The following is a 21,769-nucleotide window of genomic DNA, read 5'->3' as shown; positions in this document are numbered from 1 at the left end:
AAGAAATAAGTATGGCTCTCATGAGGTGGAGTACAGACAGAGAGATAAGTAAAGATGACCAGGACTGTCACATAGAACTGCAACCCGTGGAGGAAAAAGAAAGCGATGAATTTGCAGAAGCTGAGGAGAAAGCTCAAAGTGATGTTGAAACAATCCTCAACAATCTGAATTATTTACATGATGAAGATGATGCAGATAAAGCTGCAGTTGACATTGTAAATGTGTTAATTGCAAACATTCAGTATCCTGATGCAGAAGATATCACATTAAGTGAGAAGTGTAGCTCACCCAAGCCTGCTTTTGACGTGGACCTGGTGATCAAAAAGGTGAAAGACTTTTTTGCATCATGCGCCCTAATTATAAAACCAGATGAAGTAAAACAACACTTCTTCAGGTTTGCTAAAAAGGAATTTGAAAAAATGAACAGTGAGCTGAAAGATCAGGTGAAGAAAAGCAAAGGATTTTTGACCTTTCAGAGACAACAGGCAAACTCCCCTGAGAGTGAGAGAGCTGACTCCAGGAAAAGCGAACACATGAATCCCTCAGAAGTTCCCAGAAAATCACCAACCTTAGAAACCACAGTTAAAAGTTCTTCCGCGCTCAAATTTACAACAGTCGTGCCGGTTCTGAATAAACTGTTTAGTAAATTAACCCAGGCAGGACACCTTGACCTGACAAGTAAGGAAATCAAGATGTTTTCAAGGGAGTTGACAGAAAATGTGTACGACCATGTCCAGTCAACATATCCAGCCCCCACGATGCAAATGGGTAAAAGTCTCTCAGAGTCTGACTTCTCTAAGACTTCACAGGGTAACTGTAACGTACCCTCTGCTCCTGAGGTGCCATATGTGCTCGTAGAAGATTCAGTGGAAAGGTTCTTACAAAACCTTCTTTTCTGGTTGGAGAATGAAACTTTAACCCAAACTATTATAAATGACAAAATTTCTGGTGCCGTGGAAGATATAGTAAGAGTGCTGACCCCATCAAAGGAAGAAATTATGATTGGACCAGATGCTGGTGAAACAAGCGACAGACTGTTTATATCACACTCAAGTCCAGTTACTGATCTCACCAATCAACCAGTCTGTGTGAGTGCAGAAGACCCGGACCTGGATTCAAATACAAGCAGTGATCAGGCATCAATCTCTGACACTGACCCCACAGAGGGTCAAAGTCAGCCAGCAACCCCTGAAAACCCAGAGGAAGAGCTGTCAGAAACATCAGTGTCAAGTCAGGCTAAGCCCATTGCCGGTCGATTTGGTCTTTTTCTAGCCGTAGAAATCGCATATAATTTGCACAGAAATGCCAGAAATCTTCTGAATACAGAACAATTAGAGTTAGTTATCAACCATCTGACAGATTTGGTACTTTCTGAAATGAGATACACCGAATCCCTGGAAACTGTTAATAATAACATGAAAAAATTAGTCAAGCCCACAGCTAAAGGCCTTATCGAGGAGTTTGGATCTGCAGAGAAGTTCTTCAATATAATGATGTCAGAAGATTCATCTTTTGACGACACTATTCTGATGCACATAGCAATGAATCTCGGTGTCTTCATGAATACTCCAAAGAAATCCAAACTTGCCAGGTTTTTTTCAGCAGTGTTAAAAGCTTTGAAGAAGCCGTTCAGCTGCTGCTTTAAAGGCAGTACTGATGACTAAATTGTCACCTTGATTTTTTTTCAAATACCTTTTTTCAAATCTTAAAGCAGTCTGGCCTCAGAGTTAACATCTGAGGTATATTTTATTTTAAAACTATTTCATTCGACTTTAATTAGACTGAGAAATATTCTTCATCGTGTCTCCTCGTATTATCGTTACCATCACCCCCCACCGGCCGAGGCAGATGGCCGTCCCTTCTGAGCCTGGTTCTGCCGGAGGTTTCTGCCTGTTACAGGTAGTTTTTCCTCCCCACTGTCGCCAAGTGCTTGCTCATAAGGGATTATTAATTAATTGGGGTTTTCTTGCTGCTACTGTAGGGTCTCTATCTTACAGTATAAAGCAACTTGAGGAGACGGTTGTGATTCGATGCTATATTACAAATATTAAATTCAGCTGAATCTTAAAAACATGTAATATAGCATCACATCACCATCAAATCAAGAACTGAAAAATAAAACAAAATAAAAATAAAAACCTACATTGAAAACTGTTTGTGATTTGTCTTGTGCTTTCAAAATATATTGTCAAATATGAAAAGCTGCATTTATATGCTCTGGTCATTAGTGCTGGTATTTTAATGTAAGCAAACACAAGGAACATACACCGATGTGTAAGTACTACAGATGAAGATGCAAAGAAACCATGAAATAATTAATGAAATAGTGAAGTTTATGAATAAAATAAACAACTGTAGCACCGTCTCAGTCTCGTCGAATCGCCCCTCTGCCTCTTCCATTCTAGCATCAACTCTTCTTAACCCTCGTCTAATATGTGCATATTGTTTGTTGTTGTGTTTCCTAAAGTCACGAAGCTCTTTCGGGATGTTCAGGAGGCTGGGCTCATCTGCATCCATGCCCTCTGTGGCTAACCTTAGCTCGGGAGAGTAGCTCCTATCCACGTGGCTTTTCTCTGTCTGCTCTTCTGTCTGAGTTGTGCCTCTCAAACTTCTTGTGACTACCCCCGTTTCCATATTTAAAAGCAATCTCACCTATTGTCAGAAAGATTACCGTATCTTATTATAAGAGAAATTTCTCCCACTTCCTGGTGTCTGGAGTCTCTAAAGTAAGCAAATGTGGTAAAGGGTGTGGGTGATTCTGGGATTGATGCAGGAGGGCGACAGAAATAAAAAGTAAAATATTAAATTTTTGCTGTTATTGACTTTGCTTTACAATATCAAACACTGAGCCAGATGCACAATAGTCATGTACATCACACGTAAACACATTAATGTAAAAAAACACAGAGGTTAGGCCATCAAAGTGTGTGTAAAAGAAGTGTTTATGTCTGTCTTGCAGTTTCTGTTCCTGTCCGAGGTTTGCAGTGGAGAGCTCAGACCACACAGGACCGCCTCACCCTCAGAACATCTCCACCACCCTGCCCACTGTTAAGATGATTGTCGAGGTCAGACTCTTAATTTGTCTGTTAAACCGATGCGGTTTCTCTTTCAGTCAGACCTCCAGGGCTCAAGCTCTCGCTCCCAGCTAATTCCAGACTCGTATGGCTCTGGCTGACTTCTGATCTCCTCTGGGGAAAAAAGGGAGCTTAATTTCTTCTTCTGTCTTTCTCTTTCTAATTGTGCAGGTGAGTCACTCGGCGTGTGTGATGACCACCGCCGTCATCTGTAAGCTGCTGCGCTCCAAAGAGGCCATGGCCACGATGGACATCAGGAACTGGCCCCCAGTGCTGGACACCGGTACAGCGTTCATTCATTCCCAGAAATAGTACTTTAATTTAACATAAATGCAGGTCGGTGCACAGCCGCCTCACAATGCAGTCTGAGTAGTTCTGGTTGCAGATATAAACCTAAAGAATGCACATTAAATGAAATCCTCTGCTGTGATGAAACCTGCCTTTACAGCTCCATCACTCTGTGATTTATCGAAAAATAAAAACTTGCTGTAGCTGCAAGTCTGTGGAGGTCCCCACCACTGCTTTAGAGAATCAAAGCACCAGGAAGTGGGAATAATTTCTCCTATAATAAGGATTTTTAGGTCCCTGATAACAAAAATGAGCAGATTTTATCCAGTTTGGTAACGTTTACATCACTAGAGAAGAAAATATAGCCACATTATTATAATTACTAAAAACTACAGATATGAAATATCCAGATTTTAGAGGCCCAGAGAGGTGAAGAGCAAAGCAGCAAACAGAGAAAGCTTTGTAAAGTAAACAGTTTTAGCTTCATCCTTTTTTAATCCTTTAATCTTGACCTGCTGTCACCAACCTGCGCTCTGTGCAAGGCTGTCTGTGTGCGGAAACAACATCACATCAGAGGGTCTGCTGTTGTTGGCTCAGGCTGAGAAATCCAGCTCGACTCTGACTCACATGTACATCTGGGGAAATCACCTGGAGGAGCCCGTATGCCAGGTACACCCCTCAGATGTCTGTTTCCTAATGCGGGCTGAAGTCCTGTTGCCGATCCTGACGGTCTGGGGCCTGCCAGTCAAAAAGTCATGTAGCCAGTCACAGAGGGTGGGGTGCAGGCCGAGTGTTGCCAGCTTGTGAGTGAGTTTGTGTGGGATGACAGTATTGAAGGTGGAGCTGTAAGTTCAGTTAAAATATAAGTACTTTATAATTAAAGTAACACACAAATCTTCAAAGACTTAATCAATCACAACATTAAACTCACCCTGTTTTTGTAGAGAAGGTGTTCAGGCTTTTTCATTATCTCCTGAAACCAGCTGCATTGGATCTTCATCCTTTTTCACTCAGTGAAGTCTTTCCTTTTGTTGCCATTCCTCTGCACTGGAAAAATAAATAAATATATATATTCATTAATAATGAATATAATATTCATTATATTCATTATATTATTAATATAATAATATTATATTCATTAATAATTAGAAAGTATTTAAACATTCTGGTCGTAGACTTTTACATTCTTAGTTACGCTTGGTGTCATAATCATCACGATCAATACATGACAGGGGAGGCTCTGAGGTAGGCGGGGCTGTCTTTGGTGATGTCACCATGAAAGGTGGGACCAGCGTCTGACACTCGGTGACTTTAAACTATAAATTGACAGCATAAACATTGAATCTGGGATGCAGAGCCTCCCTGCTACTGCAGATAAGGGGGCGGTCTGCTTGCCTCCACCCCAGAGAGAAGGGTTACATCTCCAGGGTCTGGGGTCAGGGCACCCCACGGGCACGTCACTGTAACCCACTCTGGCCTCTGCTCCATGGCTGCTGGGTGACCCCTCGTTTGGGCCTCTCCTCAGCTCTTCCCAGCAGGGTGGCACGGTTACCCCCCGGTGGTCCTCCTTGGGTCTGGCCTGGATCTCCTCCATGCCCGCTTCATGCCCTGGGGGACGGGGCTATGGCTCCCCACACTCCCTAGCAGATCATTATGTGGAGAAACTTTTGGAATACATGCGTACTGATGCACACAGGTATGCACACAGGTGTACACACGGGTGTTCACAGACACAAACTACACCTTTCTTGGCTGCTGCCTCAAAGCACATTGTGCGCTGTCAATCTTACATGCTGCACAATAACATTTAATATTTAGTATCTAAATATTAAATGTTATTGTGGCTGCTTAAGCTGCTGCCCCCGCGACCAGGCCTCGGATAAAGCGGATGAAGATGGATGGATGGATTTAGTATCTACTGTTATCTACTGTTATCTAGTTTATTGTGATGGTGCTGTATTTATTATGTTGCTCTTTTTTGTTTGTTTTCTCTTCTGTTTTTTTTCTTCTTCATACAGGTGATCCAGGTGTTTTGTTTGTTTTTCTTTTTTTCTTCCTCCCTTTCTCACCGTCTCCTTTCCCCTCTATTTCTCTCCCTCTCTTTCTTGCCAAGCAGTCTGGGCCCAATCTGCCAGCTTACCCAGGGGAACACGAAGGCGTTCTCATGCTAGCCAATAGATGTAATCCCTCCTGCGAGTCTGTTCTGGGCCTCCAACTGGTAGGACATGCCCAAAACACTCCTCCCAGCAGAAGCCTTTGTCAGATGCTTGAACCAAAGAACTGGTTCCTTTGAATGTGGCAGAGCAGTAACTCGAATTCACTCTGCTCGATCAAGCTGCTCACCCTACCTTTAAGAAAGAGCCCAGTTACCCATCAGAGGAAACTCATTTTCATTGTTTTATATGTGATGTCATTGTTTTGGTCAGTACCCAGAGCTTGTAACCATAAGTGAAGGTAGGAACATAGATCAGATACTGTCCCAGTATACCCTGGAGGTCGCCACCTGATGAAGCTGACACGAAGCCTGCAAAAAGACAACCACAGTGGAGACCCTCAACAACCTGGTATCGCTAGAATGTGTCCATAAAAACCAGAAACAGAATCTATGACAAAGAAAGAAGAGGTCCGACTTCTCCCCGGCTGTACAGGGACCTCATACTCCCCAAGGACCCTGACAGGATCACCATGTACACATGAATAGGACCCTATCCCTACTTTTATGGCAGAACTGCATTGAACGAGCAGCCTGACATGTTTCTTATGGACATGTAGAGTAGAGGGTTAAGAATCTTTTGCTGTGAATGACTTCAGCACTCTTTAAGGCTTTTTAAGCATCAACAGAAACTCTGCTCAAACAGATTTATTAAAATATAAAATATTGCTTGCTGAGAAAGATCACACAACACATTGAACATTTCTCTTCTGCAACAAGCATGTCTGTTTATGGATGTAATTATTTCAGGAGGTGTAGTAGAAGTCAATGTCTTAAAATATTAGAAATGATTGCCACTAATTGTGTTTGTGATGAACAAACAAAATACTTTCATAAACTTAAATCTTTGCAGTTTAAATAATCTTTTAGTTGTCCATGATGTGCGGTGGAATCAGGGCTTGCAGCAGTCTTTGTAGGCACATCTGTACCATTACAGTCGATGTTGTAAACTGGTTTCCTCAAACGCTGGAAGACCTCAGCGAGGAACACGTGACCATCCACCTCATAGGGGCTTACATCTGTCTGTTCTGGATGCAGCCGGCCGCTGGATATCAGCTCCTTGAAAGCCTGAAGCAGGGAGGGAGTGTCTATCTGTCAGAGGGGTGATGGGATGTTAGAGGAGAAGATGAAACAGACATCTGAGGGGTGTACCTGGCATACGGGCTCCTCCAGGTGGTTTCCCCAGATGTACATGTGAGTCAGAGTCGAGTTGGATTTCACAGCCTGAGCCAACAACAGCAGACCCTCTGATGTGATGTTGTTTCTGCACACAGACAGCCTTGCACAGAGCGCAGGTTGGTGACAGCAGGTCAAGATTAAAGGATTAAAAAAGGATGAAGCTAAAACTGTTTACTTTACAAAGCTTTCTCTGTTTGCTGCTTTGCTCTTCACCTCTCTGGGCCTCTAAAATCTGGATATTTCATATCTCTAGTTTTTTCATAATCTTACGCTCTTCAGAATACTTAACCTTTTTTCTGTTTTCCTCAGTCCGAAAAATATATTGAAACACAAACATTCAAAGATATTTGAACCCTTTGAATCATTACGTTCATGGATCTTTTCTTCTCTTCACATTCAAATTCTTAAAGTTATGCAAAAATCAGGTCAATGTAACTTTGTCCTCGTCTGTCCTTGTTAGATGTTGAAAAATCTCTAAGTAATAAAAATTGATAGTTTTCCTTCAGAGATCCTAAATCCCTGAAAGTCACTTTAAAAAAGACCCTATAAAGTCCTTCTGTGTAAACTTTGTCTCAATGTAAAAAACAAACAATCAGGCTTCTGGTTTCTAAAGTCATTAAAATGTCATTAAAATAAGCAGAAAACGTGATTCTGTCTCTGCTGCAAACCTCCATGTGTATCAAAACTGGGCAACCTCTTTACCAAAAGAGTGTGGTTGATTCTGGGGTTGATGCAGGACTCACTCTTTGAGGGTGCTGCGCGGACAGGTGATGGCTTTGCTCAGGTACCCAGCTCCACCATCTCCAATCTGATTGGATGACAGATCTAAAATCTCCAGGGCCCTGTTCTGCGTCAGCATCATGGCGAGATGAAACGCACCGTCACAGGTCACATGGTTGCTACAGAAATCCAAGAAAGACAAATGTATGGTATGAAGAGGAGGAAATGTGCCCTCTGCTGGCTGCTCGACTCGTTTCCTACCTGCACAGGTCCAGGTAGCGCAGGCTGTGGTTCCGCCCCAGGCCTTCAGTGAGCTGCTCTATCCCAGTGTCGGTCATCCCCATCCTCCCCAGGTGGAGCTCCATCAGGCTGCTATTCACTGCCAGCATCTTAGAGCAGTGCACTGCCCACTCCTCCTGAGACACAAAGAGCTGGCTCAGATCAGTCTGCCTCCCATTGAGTTTTATACCTGGTGTGTGTTTGCACCTGATGGCTGAAGAGCAGCGGGCGGCTGATATCAACAGAGCAAAGAGCCTTGTTTTTCTGCAGCATGATGATGAGCGCTATAATACTGCTGGTGTCCTGTAGGGATCGAGAAAACTCTCAGAAACAGAAGGATGTCAGCACCAAACCTTTTTAAAAACTGAAGCCCATCTACCAGGTCGCAGTCGGCCACTTCCAGCTCCTGCAGCGCGCAGTTCTCCTGCAGCATGCTGGCCAGTTCCAAACCTCCTCCTCTCCCGATCTTGTTACCTGACAGCCTGAGAGAGAGCAGGGTGCTGTTACCCTGCAGAGAGAACGACAGGCGGGGACGTGGCTTCCACATTAGAAATGTTGGAGCCACATTAAAAGGAATGAAAATCCAACTGTAAATGAATTCTGCTAAAATCTAAAAGGATCTCATGAGTGAAGAGGAGTCTTGGCCAGGATCGAGCTCATTTTAGTTCATGGGGCATGGGGGTGAGGGGTTAAGCACCTAATTCCTAAAGGAAGAGTAAGAATAAAGTTTATATGAGAACATATTAAGTGTTAAACCTGCAGGCTGCTGGCGAGGACTTGAGCTCCATTGGCCTGGATGTCGTTAAACATTAAATCCAAACAACTCAGAGATGATTTCTCCTCCTGCTCAGAGAAAACAAACACGAAATACATCAAACATGAAACATTTTACTTACAGAAAATGATCCACCCATTGCATTTTGTTACCTACTTGCAGGAGCTTAGCAAGGTGTTCAACTCCTTCATTTGTTATGTTGTTGTACCTCAGATCAAGACCTGGTCACTCACACACACACACACACACACACACACACACACACACACACACACACACACACACACACACACACACGTAGAAAAATATTTAGTATACACACCTTGTCTGAATCAGTTGACGTGAATCCACCAGCTCACCTGTAACACACTTGTTATGTTGGAGACATTTACAGAGATCGAGGACGTCGTCGTCACTGAGTCTCTGAACCTGTCTGACATTTCCTGGAAGTTTTAGGGTGAACTTCCTGCCACACAGACAAGTTTTCCACGCCAGCAGAGAATCAATGTTTATATGGAAAATGCATTGGAAAAAACACACATCTTTAAACCAGGGTTGTCACACTCAGTTTAGTTACCCAGCCATGTGGGTAGCAGCTCTGACTGCTAATCCTATAACTCTCCTCTCTCTCTCTCTCTCTCTCTCTCTCTCTCTCTCTCTCTCTCTCTTTCTTCTCTCTATATATATATATATATATATATTTTTTATATATATATACATACATATATATAAGCGTGTCGTAGAAACTAACAGTTGGTAAAGACGCAAAGTTTCTGTGTTTTTTTGCTTCAGGCTGGGGTCCTTCTGATGTTTTCTATATGTTTTTCCCGAAATATATAGAAATAAATTTCTACCGTCCGTAATTTATTTCTACGGTAGAAATACCGTCCGTTTACCATTTCACGAGTCTGGATGCAGCATCTGTGTCTATAGTGTGAGAAGCAGCGATCTGCAGGTCAGGCTTTAAGTCACCAATTTGTAATTTAATTGGGTGCAAGATGCTAGCAGGCAAGGCATACATGGAACGCCATAACCAAGTGGCCGGCATAGTGTACAGGAACATCTGTGCCGAGTATAACCTGGAAGTCCCGAGGTCAAAATGGGAGATGCCCCAAGGGTGGTGGAGAATGACCGAGCTAAGATCCTGTATGTATGTATGTATGTATGTATGTATATATATATATATATATATATATATATATATATATAAAAAAAAATATATATATATATATATATATATATATATTTTTTTTTTTTTCACAACATTTAACCAGGTAACTGGTCAAACATTTTTTTAACCACGTGGTTATTTTCATACTGGGTGTGCTTAGTATGAAATATGAAACACTTCATGGGGATCAAGTGGTAATAAAATAATTCTAAAAAGTGCCAAGTGAGTGAGTGAATTTTCCAAGAGATTTAAATGTGTTTAGTCCACAGTAGTAATAATCGCTAACGTTAACCCACTAAAATCTTCATTTTTGGTGCCCTAAAGTTACATTGGAGTTTAAAGTGTAAACGCTTACCCCGTTAACGGCGTCTTCTTCAATGACTGCGAAACGTACGGATTCACTTTTACCTTTCTCTCAGCGCACACAGCTTTATAAAGCTCTGACGTGCTTTGGGCCGCCATCACTAGATACTGTTTGAGTCGCTATGGCAACACGAGGGACGGCAGCCGCGGAGGTACAAACAAGTAACGGGAGGGAAATTTTAACGTAAGGTGGATTTTTGACAGAAGATGAACGTTAATGTATTAAAGAAATACAATAAATGAACGTGTAGGTTTGCGTCTCAGTAAACAATTACAGTATGTAATAAAAAAAAAAGATTATAGGTGAATGTGAGTGGAATTAAAAGAAAAAAACTTCAGCTTTTGAGTTTAAAATCATAAAAATAATAGAAAATCAAAAGAAAAAGTGGCTAATTAACAAGAAATAAACATTCTAAGAGAAAAGAACATTTCCAATTTATTAGTTTCAATTTTAAATTCAGGAGAACACAAATTCAAATTTAAGAGAAAACGTTTTAAGAAGAAATATCAATGGCAAAACATTTAATTACAGCTTTTATCTTTATGATCAGTTAGTGAAATGTAAAAGAAAATAAATTGTTTTAGGAAACAAAATGGATACATTTACAAGAACACAAATTAATAAAAGTCAATAATCAAAAAGAATTGAAACAAATTTTGAGCTTTAGTCTACTTTGTGTATTTTAAAATATGAAATATATTGCGATAAAACTTTTAAAAAATTAATCCTTTAAAGGATTGTCCTCAGTTTGTCTTTAAGTCAGTGTTCTGTGGTTTTTAAAAAGCTACATGAAATATTTTAAAATCATCACTGAATATAATGTATAAGCTAAATTATTTGCATTATTTTGCTAGACAGTATTTTTGAGCAATTCCAGTTATTTCCTCATGAGGAAATAACAGTGCATTCCTAAAATACTTTTAATTGATCGGAGACTTGTGTTATTTATATATATTTAACCCTGTGTTATTGTGTTATTTATATACATTTCCAATCATAAGTATTACATTTATTTATGACAAGAACCTGCAGTTCCTTAAATAGTATCCACTGAGTTCTAGACACTTTGCTCAGTAACTGTGTTTTATTGCAATGTGGATGCTTTCAGAACATACTGATTAGATTATAAATCAAATTACATCCTCTAAACAGGTGGTTCTGCTTGAGAAAAACAACAAAAACATTTGCAGTGACATAAAGAACAAAAAAGTAAAAATGTCATAATAAACTGACAAACAGCCGTCCGATTGTCCCTTTTTTGTCGGTCTTTATTTTCCTGCTGCTGTTGTACATTTTTCATACAGTAGTGAACTTGTATATGTAATTCACAAATTTGTACAAGTAATGCAGACATTTTACCTAAAACAAAAAAACCAAATGAAATAAACAAACAGCTACAGTCATGTTAATAGAAATGCATTTTTCACTCTTTCACACTGAAACAACTGATTTACTTAAAAAAGAAAAAAGAAGAATAAAAAGAGCCTCTATTACATCAATGAAGCCACCATTATCACATGTCACTGCAGGGTGGAACATTTATTGCTTGATAAATAAAGATGTTACATCTTATGATACCAAAGCTCCTATTCACTACGCTAACTATTAAAACAGAGTTGTACTGTATCAGAGTTATTCTTAACAAGCGTTACTCCATCAAACAAAAGGAAGCTGTAATAGAAAAAACAAACAAACAAAAAACTGCAGCCACGACATCCACATCGGAGAAAATGTTGTGTGAGGTTAGAGGACTTTAAAGGTACTTTTTGTAAAAAAAAGAAAAAGAAACAAAAAGTGTAATGCAAACGTTCACCACCAGGAGGTGGTGTTTCACCAGGAAGCACAGTTATCCGCCCCAAACAGCGCCACCTTCTTCTGTGTAAGTTTAAAATGATATCTGATCAGACCTCTAGCTTATCTAAAGTTTCTGTTCGCTTTATAAAAACACTACAGTCTTTTAGCTACCAAACGAGCCAGGTCAGTGTGACAGAGAGGACACTATACTGACTCACTGCTCCACCTTGTGGTCCAAAGTGGTATTACAGGAGTACAGCTCGGCCTTGCTTTAGCTGACATCTCTGCCACAAAATACAAAGATGTTGATTTCCATCCGTCTGTGTATCCAGATCACGGTTGTGGGGTCTGCAGTCTAAGGAGACCTTCCTCTTCCAGCCACTTAATCCAGCAGACAGTCCTGAAACACCTCGCTAAAGGAGGAAGCTGAACTACCTAAACTGACTCCTCCTACCCTGAGCTAATCGCCCTCTCTCTAATGGAGATCCCAGAAATCCACAGGAGGAAACTCCTTTTTTCATTGCTGCTTATACCCTTGAAATCATTCTTCTGGTCAGATATACAACAATTCACGCTCACAGTAACCCAACACGCTCGTCTTTGGACTTGTAAATCATCTTCACACAACGGGCTGTTTTTACAAAAAGCACCTTTAAGCGGTTTGAAGCAGGTCAGTCGCTGTGAATCAAAGCTTCACTTTCTACAGTAGAAGAAAATGTAGAATCAGTTTCTTTTTTCACACACTTCACCATTAAGCTGGGAAGTGAAACGAGGAACTTGGATCAGAACGTTGGACATCTGAACAACGGTAAATTGTACAGATCTGCTGATTGGGCTTTTCCCCCCCTCCCTTCCCTCCTGATTCTGACATCTGCTGATTGAAAAGACAGCACAAGTAATCAAACTGGTTATCTTTATGTGTACAGCTGGTTAATGCTGGGAGAAAACTGGTTACATCTGGTAAACCCAAACAGTGGATTTTACAGGAAGAATGTAGTTTAACTGTGACTCCAACGAACAGTTAGCAGGTCATTCAAAGTGAAACAGGTTTAAGCACAACAGCATGAAATCATCAGTGCTGATCATGACGTCACTGCTGAACACAAAGAGAGAATCTTATTGGGATTCTTCAGGTTATAATAATTTGATTCTGCCTTTTATTGCCGCTCTTTCCTCCTCTCTGCCAAGGAAACAAAAATCTTCATTAGAAAAATAACTGATCTGTTTTTAGCCTCTTTCAGATCTCCATCACACTCCTTTTTTTCCTCAAGCTCAAGACTGGCGTCACACAACAGTATCGGCCACTGACACGGTTAAACTGCATTTTGTTTGCCATATTACCCGTGTTCTCCTTGAGGAGCTGTAAATCGTCCTGCTGGATCATGAATTTCATTTCACTTCTACTAAAAATATGGGCATTTTTAAAAGGATGACTGGGTCAGGTTTTATTCTTATAGTTTTGACCAGTAAACCAACTCAACTGAAGCCACGCTGCTTCTTTAAGGGTTTATGTTTTGGGAGGAGGAGGAGGGGGGTTTATAGCTTCATTTGATGCTTTTTGCATCAGTGTTAATTTGGTGGAAACACTCGTCTGTAAATATGTTAGAATCTAAGTGATTTTGATAATAAACCAAAATACAGACCATGAGCTGTGAATCTGATCGTCTGTTTCTCATACGTCACAACTTTAAAAAAAAAATACTGGAAAGTTTTTTTATTATTGCAAAATATTAAATGTGTGCACGCCGGCGAATCATTATTCTGGTTTTTCCACGTACAAATTGTGGAAACCACATCACATGTTTCTAGTTTCAGCCTCTGAAATGCAGAACTTGGTGCTTTTCTCCATTTTAACTCACAGAGAGCTGAAAGTCTTTGGGTTTTGGGAAGTATGGAAGACAAAAAAAGACTTCCGAGGATTCTGCTTGAGACTTTTTTTGACAAATAATAATCACATAATGCGATTAATTTATCTAAAAAGTCCGAAAACGCTCCCATCACTGTCTGCCCTACTGGATTTAACTGAATGTGGCGACACAAAGTTTGGATTATATTTTGCCGTCCGTCGTCCAAAATATTTTGTCTAACCTTGATGTTAGTTTCTAACTCGACTGCTCGCATTTCCTGTTTGTACCACAGGTTGAAATGATGGTCAAAACTATGAAAATAAAGCCCGAGTTGGACCAAATTGTCTTTGTATTGTAGATTATCTTTACAAATGTTGATTTTTTTATCCTGAACATGAGCACTGACTTTATGCCAATCAGCGAGTGACTGTTTAAAACTGAAGTTTAGTTCTGATCAGTGTTACTCAGGCCTCACTGCTGGGGGGGCATGTTGTCCATGTTGTCCACCGTCTTGATGATGACAATCTGCTCCAGCGTCTGTGCGGGCGAAGGCGGCGGCCGCAGCTGCTCCACCAGCGCGTGCAGCGTGTCCGAGTTGATGGTCTGCTCCTGATCGGCGTCGAAGGTCACCTGCTCTGTGGTGGTGAGAGGGGTGTGCGTGGGCTCCGCCTTGAAGTCCTGGATGATGGCGGCGGCGTCCGTGACGCTGTCAGCGGTCACGCTGGCGGTGGTTGCAGCAGAGTCAGTGGTGGCGACGTCGGAGGCAGCCGCGGCGGGGTCGGTGGCTTTGGGGTTGGGAGTGGCCGGTTCAGGGTTGGCCGGCTCGCCCTCGGGGATGGAGCCCAAACCTTTGCTCTCCTGGGAGAGCTTGCTCTGGACGAAGGCCACGGGATGGCTGGTGGACAGCAGGACCACTGCTCAAACACACAAAACCCAGTCAGACGGTCACTGCTGAGCAGCCAGAAGACAACATGGAAACAACACAGTTTTACTGCCTGTTCTTTAAAAGGCCCCCAAGCAGAATTGGGAGCTTTGCTGTTGTGCCTTTAAGGCAGCAGCAGCACTGCACACTTGTTAAAGGCAGATCCAACACTCCCATGTTAAGCCTGATTTATAGCCAGGCTCACAACACTGTTTGACTTTGAGCTTGTGCTCTGGTGTGTCTGCTTTACTTTGCCATCACCAGTGGACTGGGCTTTGAGTTAATAAATCTGGAACACCCACTTAAAAAAAACAAACAATCAATAATACTATCCCATTCTCACTGGGATCACAGCTCGACCTCAAACTCTCCACTGACTCTACATACTGACGTCTGCCACGTTGGTTTAAAGATGGAGAATAACCCCACATATCTGAAGCGTACAGGCACAGAGATGGCGCCTTTAATGTGTTGACTTGGTCAGCAACCCCCCGCCCCCCAAAAAAGACGCTGAATTCACTTCCTCTATTAGGCACTTCCTCTGTTGCCAGAGAGGAAGTTTCTGCTGCTGGTCTAAGTGGTGCCTCTGCAGGTAGCCTGCACACTGCAGACAATGGGATGCTTACATGCTGCAGCATCCTGCTTTATTGCACAGGCCATGGAAACTTCAAAAAGCTAATGTGAACCAGGATACTGATGCACGTGTAAACACAGAGATGGGCTTCGAGCCTCAGGGCTGAATCATGCAGTGACACTGAGGGGTGGTTTTTCTGACTGAAGCTGCAAAAAGATCAACACGTCCCAAAACACTTTCAGGGTTCTTATTCAATTAAACTTTAACAGCACTTTAAGACACAGAGGATTTTAATAAACAGGCTGACAGCTCACCGGCTCGGGCTCTCTCCTTGTGTTGCCGCACTTCGTCGGCGTGAGCTTTGTCCTGGTGTTTGATCATGTTCTTCACGCTGGCAAATCTGTTTCCACAGAGCAGGCACTGCACGCCGCTGTTCCCCTCTGCAAACACCACGAGAACACATTTAAATACTGCAGCCAATCAGTTTCTGGCTCTCTGTTTATACCCTGATTGGTCAGAAACCGTGTGGAGCTGAGAGCTTGCTCTTTATAACTCACTTCATTTTCTCTTCCACACCCGTTTGAGGCACATTTTTAAAATAGTTTCATTATGTCAATAAAGCACATTTTAGGTTATGAGCTCTCCTGAAAGACAGACGCAGTTAGCAGTAGGATCCTGGTGTGATGCTGCTGACTTTCAGTCCCATCTAACCACTCTTTAAATGTTTGGCGTAACAAACAAAGCTTTAAACTCACCTGGGTGAAGTCGCCGCATGTGTTTCTTCAGTTCAGATGATGTGACAAATTTGGCGTCGCATTTAGGCTGCGAACATTTGTACGGAGTCTCGCCTGAAACGCACAGAAATACAGAAAAATGCCTGTAAAGTCTATTTGCCCAGTGCAGCAGGAAACCAGAGCAGCGCATCCTTTCATTTGCACGTCTCTCACCAGTGTGTTTACGTGTGTGGGCAATGAGAGAGGAAGACACAGAGAAGGACATGCCACACAGGTCGCACTGGTACGGTTTCTCCCCAGTGTGTCGTCGCTTGTGGTACGTCAGCGTGCTGGACTGAGCGAACGCCTGGCCGCAGATGTCACAGACGTACGGTTTCTCCCCGCTGTGCAGTCTGTGGGAAACGTGTTAAAATTTAACTTTATTTATAGAACAACAACTCAAAACAACAAGTGCTTAAAAAAGTCACAGGTGAGAAGCAAATAACCACCTACACACGTGTGTGCCACCCAGCAACCACATTTTTCTTCAGTGGCCCTCAGGCCAGCAGAACTGTTACTATAGAAACTACTGGGTAGTTTAACCTACAATAGGTTAATGTTATTAGTTCTGCCACTCGTAAACACCCTCGTGTGTGCGAGAGCAAAATAAAGATCTTTAACTAGCTCCTCGGTGGAAGCAGAGCAGCGGCTGAATCGTTACGTCAGTCATATGTAATAAAAGGTGGGTTGCATGCAGATACGCAGGCTCTTGGCCCTCCTGGCCTCAGCTCCTTACACACTGACGTACCTGATGTGTATTTTATAATTGGACGAGGTAGCAAACTTGAAGCCGCAGCGCTCACAGGTGTACGGCTTCTCCTCGCCGTGGTGCATTCGGCGGTGAGCGACCAGCTGGCACTTCTGAGCGAAACACTTGTCACAATCGGCACAATTGAACGGCTTCTCGCCTGCAACAGAGAAACAAGGAGGACGCTTGTTATACGTGTGTTACATTATCACTGCCAGCTGATGGGTTAAAAGGTTTTCCACTTATCTGGTGACAGACACCGGTCTTCACATCCACGTTGCACATACTTTCATTTTAACTCAAAGGTTTGCTGAGTGATACGATGCATTTCTGTTCCAAACTTAAACTCATGCTTGTGCTCAACATCCTATGTTTGTCTTCCTGCTTCCGGAGCTTGTTTTTGCAGCTCAGGAAGCAGAAAGTATGGGACAGCTCTGTGACACAGAGGGAGGATTCTGCTGCAGAGGATGTGCAAACGTCTTACGCATTTAAATGTCACAGAAAAGCACCGGAGCGCCAGTTTGACATGTTTAATACGTGTAAGAAACTTTTCTTCTGTTTATCAAGCTGATTTCAACCAAAGTTTTCACTGAAATGATGAATAAAACCAGCACACAGGCATCCACACTCGAAGTCAGGTGACAGGAAATTACAGAGAATTGATTAGAAACAATGCAGTAAGGTTACAGACTGTATATAAATGATGGAAGAAGTCCTGTTTTTAAAACAATAAACATGACTCTGTTGGAAGTAAGGCTACAAAGTAGCATCTGAGCCCAGAAACTAATGGTGTCTGAAAGCAGTGACTGAGGTTTTGTTTTATTTTGCAAAGAAACAAACAAAACCAAAAACCTTTAGCTGATTAGGGGTTAAAGTTAATGAGATTCAAATCAAAGTAACCGAAGTTTGATTCTGACTAAGAACCTTGCAGGTGGATTTTCCTGTCTTTACACACTTAATTATAAATGAAAAGGTGTGTAGCAGCCTCACATCTTCACAAACCCAGTACCAAAAACACGTGACACTCAGTGCTGAGCTCACCTGTGTGTATGCGCAGGTGTGTTTTCAGCTGCGTGGCCTGCCTGAAGGTTTTGGAGCAGAAGATGCAGGCGAACGGCTTCAGCCCCTTGTGGATCTTCTCGTGGCGGCGCAGGCTGCTCACGTCTTTAAACAGTTTGTTGCACTCGGTGCACGACAGCGACATCTCGCCCAGAGCCAGCGCATCCATCTCCCCGATCTCTCCCTCTTCCACTCCCTCCCCCGCCTCCTCCTCCTCTGTGCCTCCGCCAATGCTGTCATCCCCCGCCTCCTCCTCCTCCTCCTCCTCCTCATCGGTCTGTCCCCTGTTTCGGCCCCTGCCTCTCCCGCGGCCTCTCCCTCTCCCGCGGCCTCGCCCTCTCCTCCCCTCTCCGGTGCTCAGCCTCGGCCTCTTCATCCCAGGCTCCTCCTCATCTTCTTCCCCCTGTGAGGGGCTCCAGTCTGCTGAGGTGTCTCCAAAGTCCTTCACGCTCGTATCAGAGTCATCCAAATAGAGTTCTTGACTTTTTAAGCTCCCTCTTCCTCTTCCTCTCCCCCTGCCCCTGCCCCTGCCTCTCCCTCGTCCTCTCCCTCTGTAGCTGTAGATTTTGGGCATGCCGTCAGCCGAGCTGCTCGCCTCCATCTGCTCGTCGCCAAAACTTTTAGGCTTTCTACCTCTCTTCCTGCCCCCTACTCTCCCGGTGCTCCTTGGCGTGCTTGGGGTGTATTCTTCATCGTCTTCCACAAACATATCTCTGCCCTCATCATCCTGCTCTCTGCTGCCCTTACCTTCCTCCTGCCATTCCCCCGCAACAGAGACTATGGATAGTGGGACTGGGGAGTTGGGGCTGCTTGGGGAGGCGGGGCTGGGAGGCGAGAGACCCGTCTCTTTATCTGCCTCCGACTGTGACGTTTCGCCGAGCTCAGACCAGTGAGGGAACTCCTCCAGATATTTCGTGGCCTCGGCCATTCCTAAGAAGATGGCAGCTCGCCGTACGGCCGCTTGTCGGGTGCTGGAACCAGAAAGAAAAACATTTTACTCAAAGTACCAACTCAAAATTCAGTTCACAAGTGTCCCACGTCTATGACCTTCTCATAATCTAACATCATGAAATCAATGAAATCATTAACCAATGAAATCACGCTAAAAACATATCCTTAGAAACTAAAGTGGCTGCTTGTGCAGTATGTCACTAAAATGTTGAAGAAGTTGATCACTCCAGAGAATAATCGGTGGGCAACCCCAGGCCTCAAGGGCCGGTGTCCTGCAGGTTTTAGATCTCACTCAGGGTCAACACCCCTGAGTCAAATGATTAGTTCATTATCAGAGCTCTAAAGAACCTTAAGACATGTTGAGGAGGTCATTTAAATCAGCTGTGTGGGATCAAGGACGCATCTAAAACCTGCAGGACACCGGCCCTCCAGGCCTGGAGTCGACCCCCCCCCCCGTTGTACATAAACCTAAAACACTCGCCTTGTAAGTTATTGCTTGTTGTTGTTATGGAAACAGCACCACCCAACAGAGCTAGCCAAACGTCAGGTATGAATACCTTAAAGGGGCGTCCGCAGAACAAGTATCTAACAGTGCCATGGCAACCAGTGACCACAAAAAGTCAGTCTGGAGTGAAAAATTGGTCAATTTAGAGGCAACTGGTTGAAACAATAACTGATGAGAGTGAGTACGGACACCTGACATGGGACAAGGCGATAATGCAGCAGAGTGCTACTCAGCAACGAGAGCCTGAAACAGCAACAAACTGATGACGAACGGATCGCTTCCTGTGCGGATGCCCCTCACTGGAGTCCACTTATCACCAACATCATCAAACAACTGGCTCAAGGCAAAACTCAAACTCAGTGCTGCGCTTAATCAAGAAGTCTGCCTGTACAAGCAGGTGAGCTAACGTTAGCTAACACATATGGTCAAAAGGAGTGACTGCAGGAAAAAACTACAGTCAACATTAGCAGACAACATTAACCAAACTAAGATCTCTGCTCAAATGACCAAACTGCAAACGTCTCACTTAGCAAAGCTCTCCTAGCTAACAAAGCAACATCCTGTCTTGAAGAAGCTACTTTCAGTCCTTGTTTCAAAAGAGATCTCCACAGCGTGTAGCACCACACGTTTGATTTTGCAGACCTTTCATAAATAGTTTTTTGTGTCCTCCTGAGATCTTTGGCTTGTTGGCGAACAGGTAAGCCACCATACTACGAAGCCGCCATCTTGATTTGCAGCGATGAAGAAGCCTTTAACGCCACAAAACAACCAAGAACTTATTCACGCAGCTAGCGGGCTAACTGTATCTTGTGTGCCAACTTTAAACCTGTACTGTCTGAAAAACTATTTAGCTACCTTTCTTAATTAAAAAAAACAAAAGCTTAATGAGCTAATGTGAGCCACAACAACAACTAATAATAAACACATTTTAGCCATCAGTAAATCACGTAGAGGCACAAAGCAAAGATGTTTCACTAACATTTACTTTCCATAACATGTATGTATCTGACGTTGGCTTCATCACATCCAAGTCTACTTTGCTGTCATTCTGTTCATATGTTGTACACTCAGGTTGTTGGGTATACAGATGTAGAACTGTACAGGATGACCCTGCGTAAATGCTATCCGTGTTTTGGCTGATGCTGGCTTCTAAACCCTCACGCTTACCTGCTGAGGTTCATGTGTCCCGTGTAGACGAACTCCAGGAGCTTCTCCAGCGAGTACCGGCTGACCTTGTCGGGGTCCAAAGTCGTGATCTCTTCCCCCTTTTCAGCATGGGAGGAGAAATACTCACTGAACGCAGCGAGGATGTTACGGTGAGCCCTGAACTCCACGTCCTTCACCATTATGGTGATGTCACACAGAAAGTCCATCTCCCGCTGCTGGTGCAGGCGCTGCAGGAGCAGCTTCCCATGGTTGAAGACATGCGCCATCACTGCTGCTGGAAAACAGGCGAGGGCATCCTCATCACTAACGCATTAGCAACGGGAAAATACAACTTTGCATGAAGGGAGACGTTTCTCCTGTGTTTGAGCCACGGAGCTCCAGGAGCGATGTAAACAAATTACTGCAGCTACAACACTTTTATCCAGAGTTTTTTCCCACACAGTCCATCAAAAATAGCTTTAACCGAGTCCAAGGAAAAGAACCTGTTTTTATATAATATAACAGATTTTTTCAAAAACTAACTTTGGTAATTGAGGCATTTTTACTAAATTATTATAAACACTCAAAATGGACTAAACTTGTGGAGTCAACCATGAAAAGCCCAATTATTTTATAGCTTTACATGAAGCGAGCCTTGGTACGGTGGGTGTGGCTTCTGTGTCTTAAATACCCATCAAACAGGCCAAAGCGGGGAAAAAGCTGTTGCTTGTAAATGCAATCAATGTTGTTTGAATTATTAGACCTTAGAGCAGGGATGGGCAACTCCAGGCCTCGAGGGCCGGTGTCCTGCAGGTTTCAGATGTGTCCTTGATCAAACACGGCTGATTCAAACGGCTAAATTACCTCCTCAACATGTCTTGAAGTTCTCCAGAGGCCTGGTAATGAACTAATCATTTGATTCAGGTGTGTTGACCCAGGGTGAGATCTAAAACCTGCAGGACACCCGCGCTCGAGGCCTGGCGTTGCCTACCCCTGCCTTAGAGATTGACTGAATAGTATTTACTACCTGTTTGAGGCCTTGAATTATTCTCATACACCTGAGAACATCAAGGGACGACTTCAGTAAGGCTAGATGTTATATTAGCTCATCCATTCGTAACATACAGGAGAAAAAAAAGCTAGAATCCCCCCCCGCCCCACACACACACTTCTAATAATATCACATTTATGCTCACTGGGGAAAGAAAAAAGCTTTCAGTCTTCAAAAACATCAGATCCTTCTACTCCAGAGGACATAGGTTTTTCCAGCACTGATGACACCAGCGTATTCTACGCTAGATTTGACACAGCGAACACCATGACACCGGACAGTGTGCGCACCGCGGATGACGTCAGTGCGCACACTGTGTCTGAGGAGGATGTGCGGA

General features: G+C 43.2%; 3 protein-coding genes and 1 long non-coding RNA gene across 9 annotated transcripts in view; 2 read left to right on the top strand and 2 right to left on the bottom strand.

The window, feature by feature from the left end:
* Positions 1 to 2,901, top strand: part of LOC121812085 — a gene marked incomplete in the record, with an annotated part of 7,779 nt that extends 4,878 nt beyond the window's left edge. The window contains 1 exon segment of the mRNA XM_042213239.1: positions 1 to 2,901. Within this exon segment, the coding sequence (XP_042069173.1) occupies positions 1 to 1,664 (1,664 nt within the window).
* LOC121812086 overlaps positions 1 to 6,132 on the top strand; it is an 11,353-nt gene extending 5,221 nt beyond the window's left edge. Inside the window, exons 2-4 of the long non-coding RNA XR_006052855.1 lie at positions 2,960 to 3,065; positions 3,246 to 3,357; positions 5,479 to 6,132. This is a non-coding gene — a long non-coding RNA (uncharacterized LOC121812086). The remainder of the gene's footprint in view (positions 1 to 2,959; positions 3,066 to 3,245; positions 3,358 to 5,478) is intronic.
* Positions 1 to 10,303, bottom strand: part of lrrc34 (leucine rich repeat containing 34) — a 19,056-nt gene extending 8,753 nt beyond the window's left edge. Inside the window, exons 1-12 of one of the 4 annotated variants that reach the window (XM_042213243.1) lie at positions 10,054 to 10,297; positions 8,887 to 8,993; positions 8,684 to 8,748; positions 8,509 to 8,595; positions 8,132 to 8,260; positions 7,960 to 8,055; positions 7,735 to 7,889; positions 7,497 to 7,652; positions 6,727 to 6,853; positions 6,504 to 6,642; positions 4,294 to 4,409; positions 3,889 to 4,205 (exon numbers count right to left, since the gene is read on the bottom strand). In XM_042213243.1, the coding sequence (XP_042069177.1) occupies positions 4,369 to 4,409; positions 6,504 to 6,642; positions 6,727 to 6,853; positions 7,497 to 7,652; positions 7,735 to 7,889; positions 7,960 to 8,055; positions 8,132 to 8,260; positions 8,509 to 8,595; positions 8,684 to 8,748; positions 8,887 to 8,993; positions 10,054 to 10,160 (1,209 nt within the window). In that variant the 5' untranslated portion in view covers positions 10,161 to 10,297 and the 3' untranslated portion in view covers positions 3,889 to 4,205; positions 4,294 to 4,368. Of the gene's footprint in view, positions 1 to 3,888; positions 4,206 to 4,293; positions 4,410 to 6,207; positions 6,643 to 6,726; positions 6,854 to 7,496; positions 7,653 to 7,734; positions 7,890 to 7,959; positions 8,056 to 8,131; positions 8,261 to 8,508; positions 8,596 to 8,683; positions 8,749 to 8,886; positions 8,994 to 10,053 lie in introns of those variants that run through there. The other 3 variants (XM_042213242.1, XM_042213241.1, XM_042213244.1) reach the window with 3 other exon arrangements.
* A 2,395-nt stretch (positions 10,304 to 12,698) lies between these two features.
* The window catches only part of mynn (myoneurin), a 19,490-nt gene continuing 10,419 nt past the window's right edge, over positions 12,699 to 21,769 (bottom strand). For 2 of the 3 annotated variants that reach the window (XM_005945557.3, XM_042213230.1), the window contains exons 3-9: positions 20,403 to 20,676; positions 17,762 to 18,750; positions 16,721 to 16,880; positions 16,147 to 16,325; positions 15,955 to 16,047; positions 15,514 to 15,639; positions 12,699 to 14,617 (exon numbers count right to left, since the gene is read on the bottom strand). In XM_005945557.3, coding sequence (XP_005945619.1) covers positions 14,175 to 14,617; positions 15,514 to 15,639; positions 15,955 to 16,047; positions 16,147 to 16,325; positions 16,721 to 16,880; positions 17,762 to 18,750; positions 20,403 to 20,668 — 2,256 coding nt within the window. In that variant the 5' untranslated portion in view covers positions 20,669 to 20,676 and the 3' untranslated portion in view covers positions 12,699 to 14,174. The remainder of the gene's footprint in view (positions 14,618 to 15,513; positions 15,640 to 15,954; positions 16,048 to 16,146; positions 16,326 to 16,720; positions 16,881 to 17,761; positions 18,751 to 20,402; positions 20,677 to 21,769) is intronic. The other variant, XM_005945558.3, reaches the window with a different exon arrangement.

The sequence above is a fragment of the Haplochromis burtoni genome, unplaced genomic scaffold (genome assembly GCF_018398535.1).
Source record: "Haplochromis burtoni strain Fernald_Lab_line unplaced genomic scaffold, NCSU_Asbu1 Contig_428, whole genome shotgun sequence".
Classification (NCBI taxonomy): Eukaryota; Metazoa; Chordata; class Actinopteri; order Cichliformes; family Cichlidae; genus Haplochromis; species Haplochromis burtoni.
Note: the sequence above shows the minus strand (reverse complement) of the source record. Positions and strands in the feature narration are given on the sequence as shown.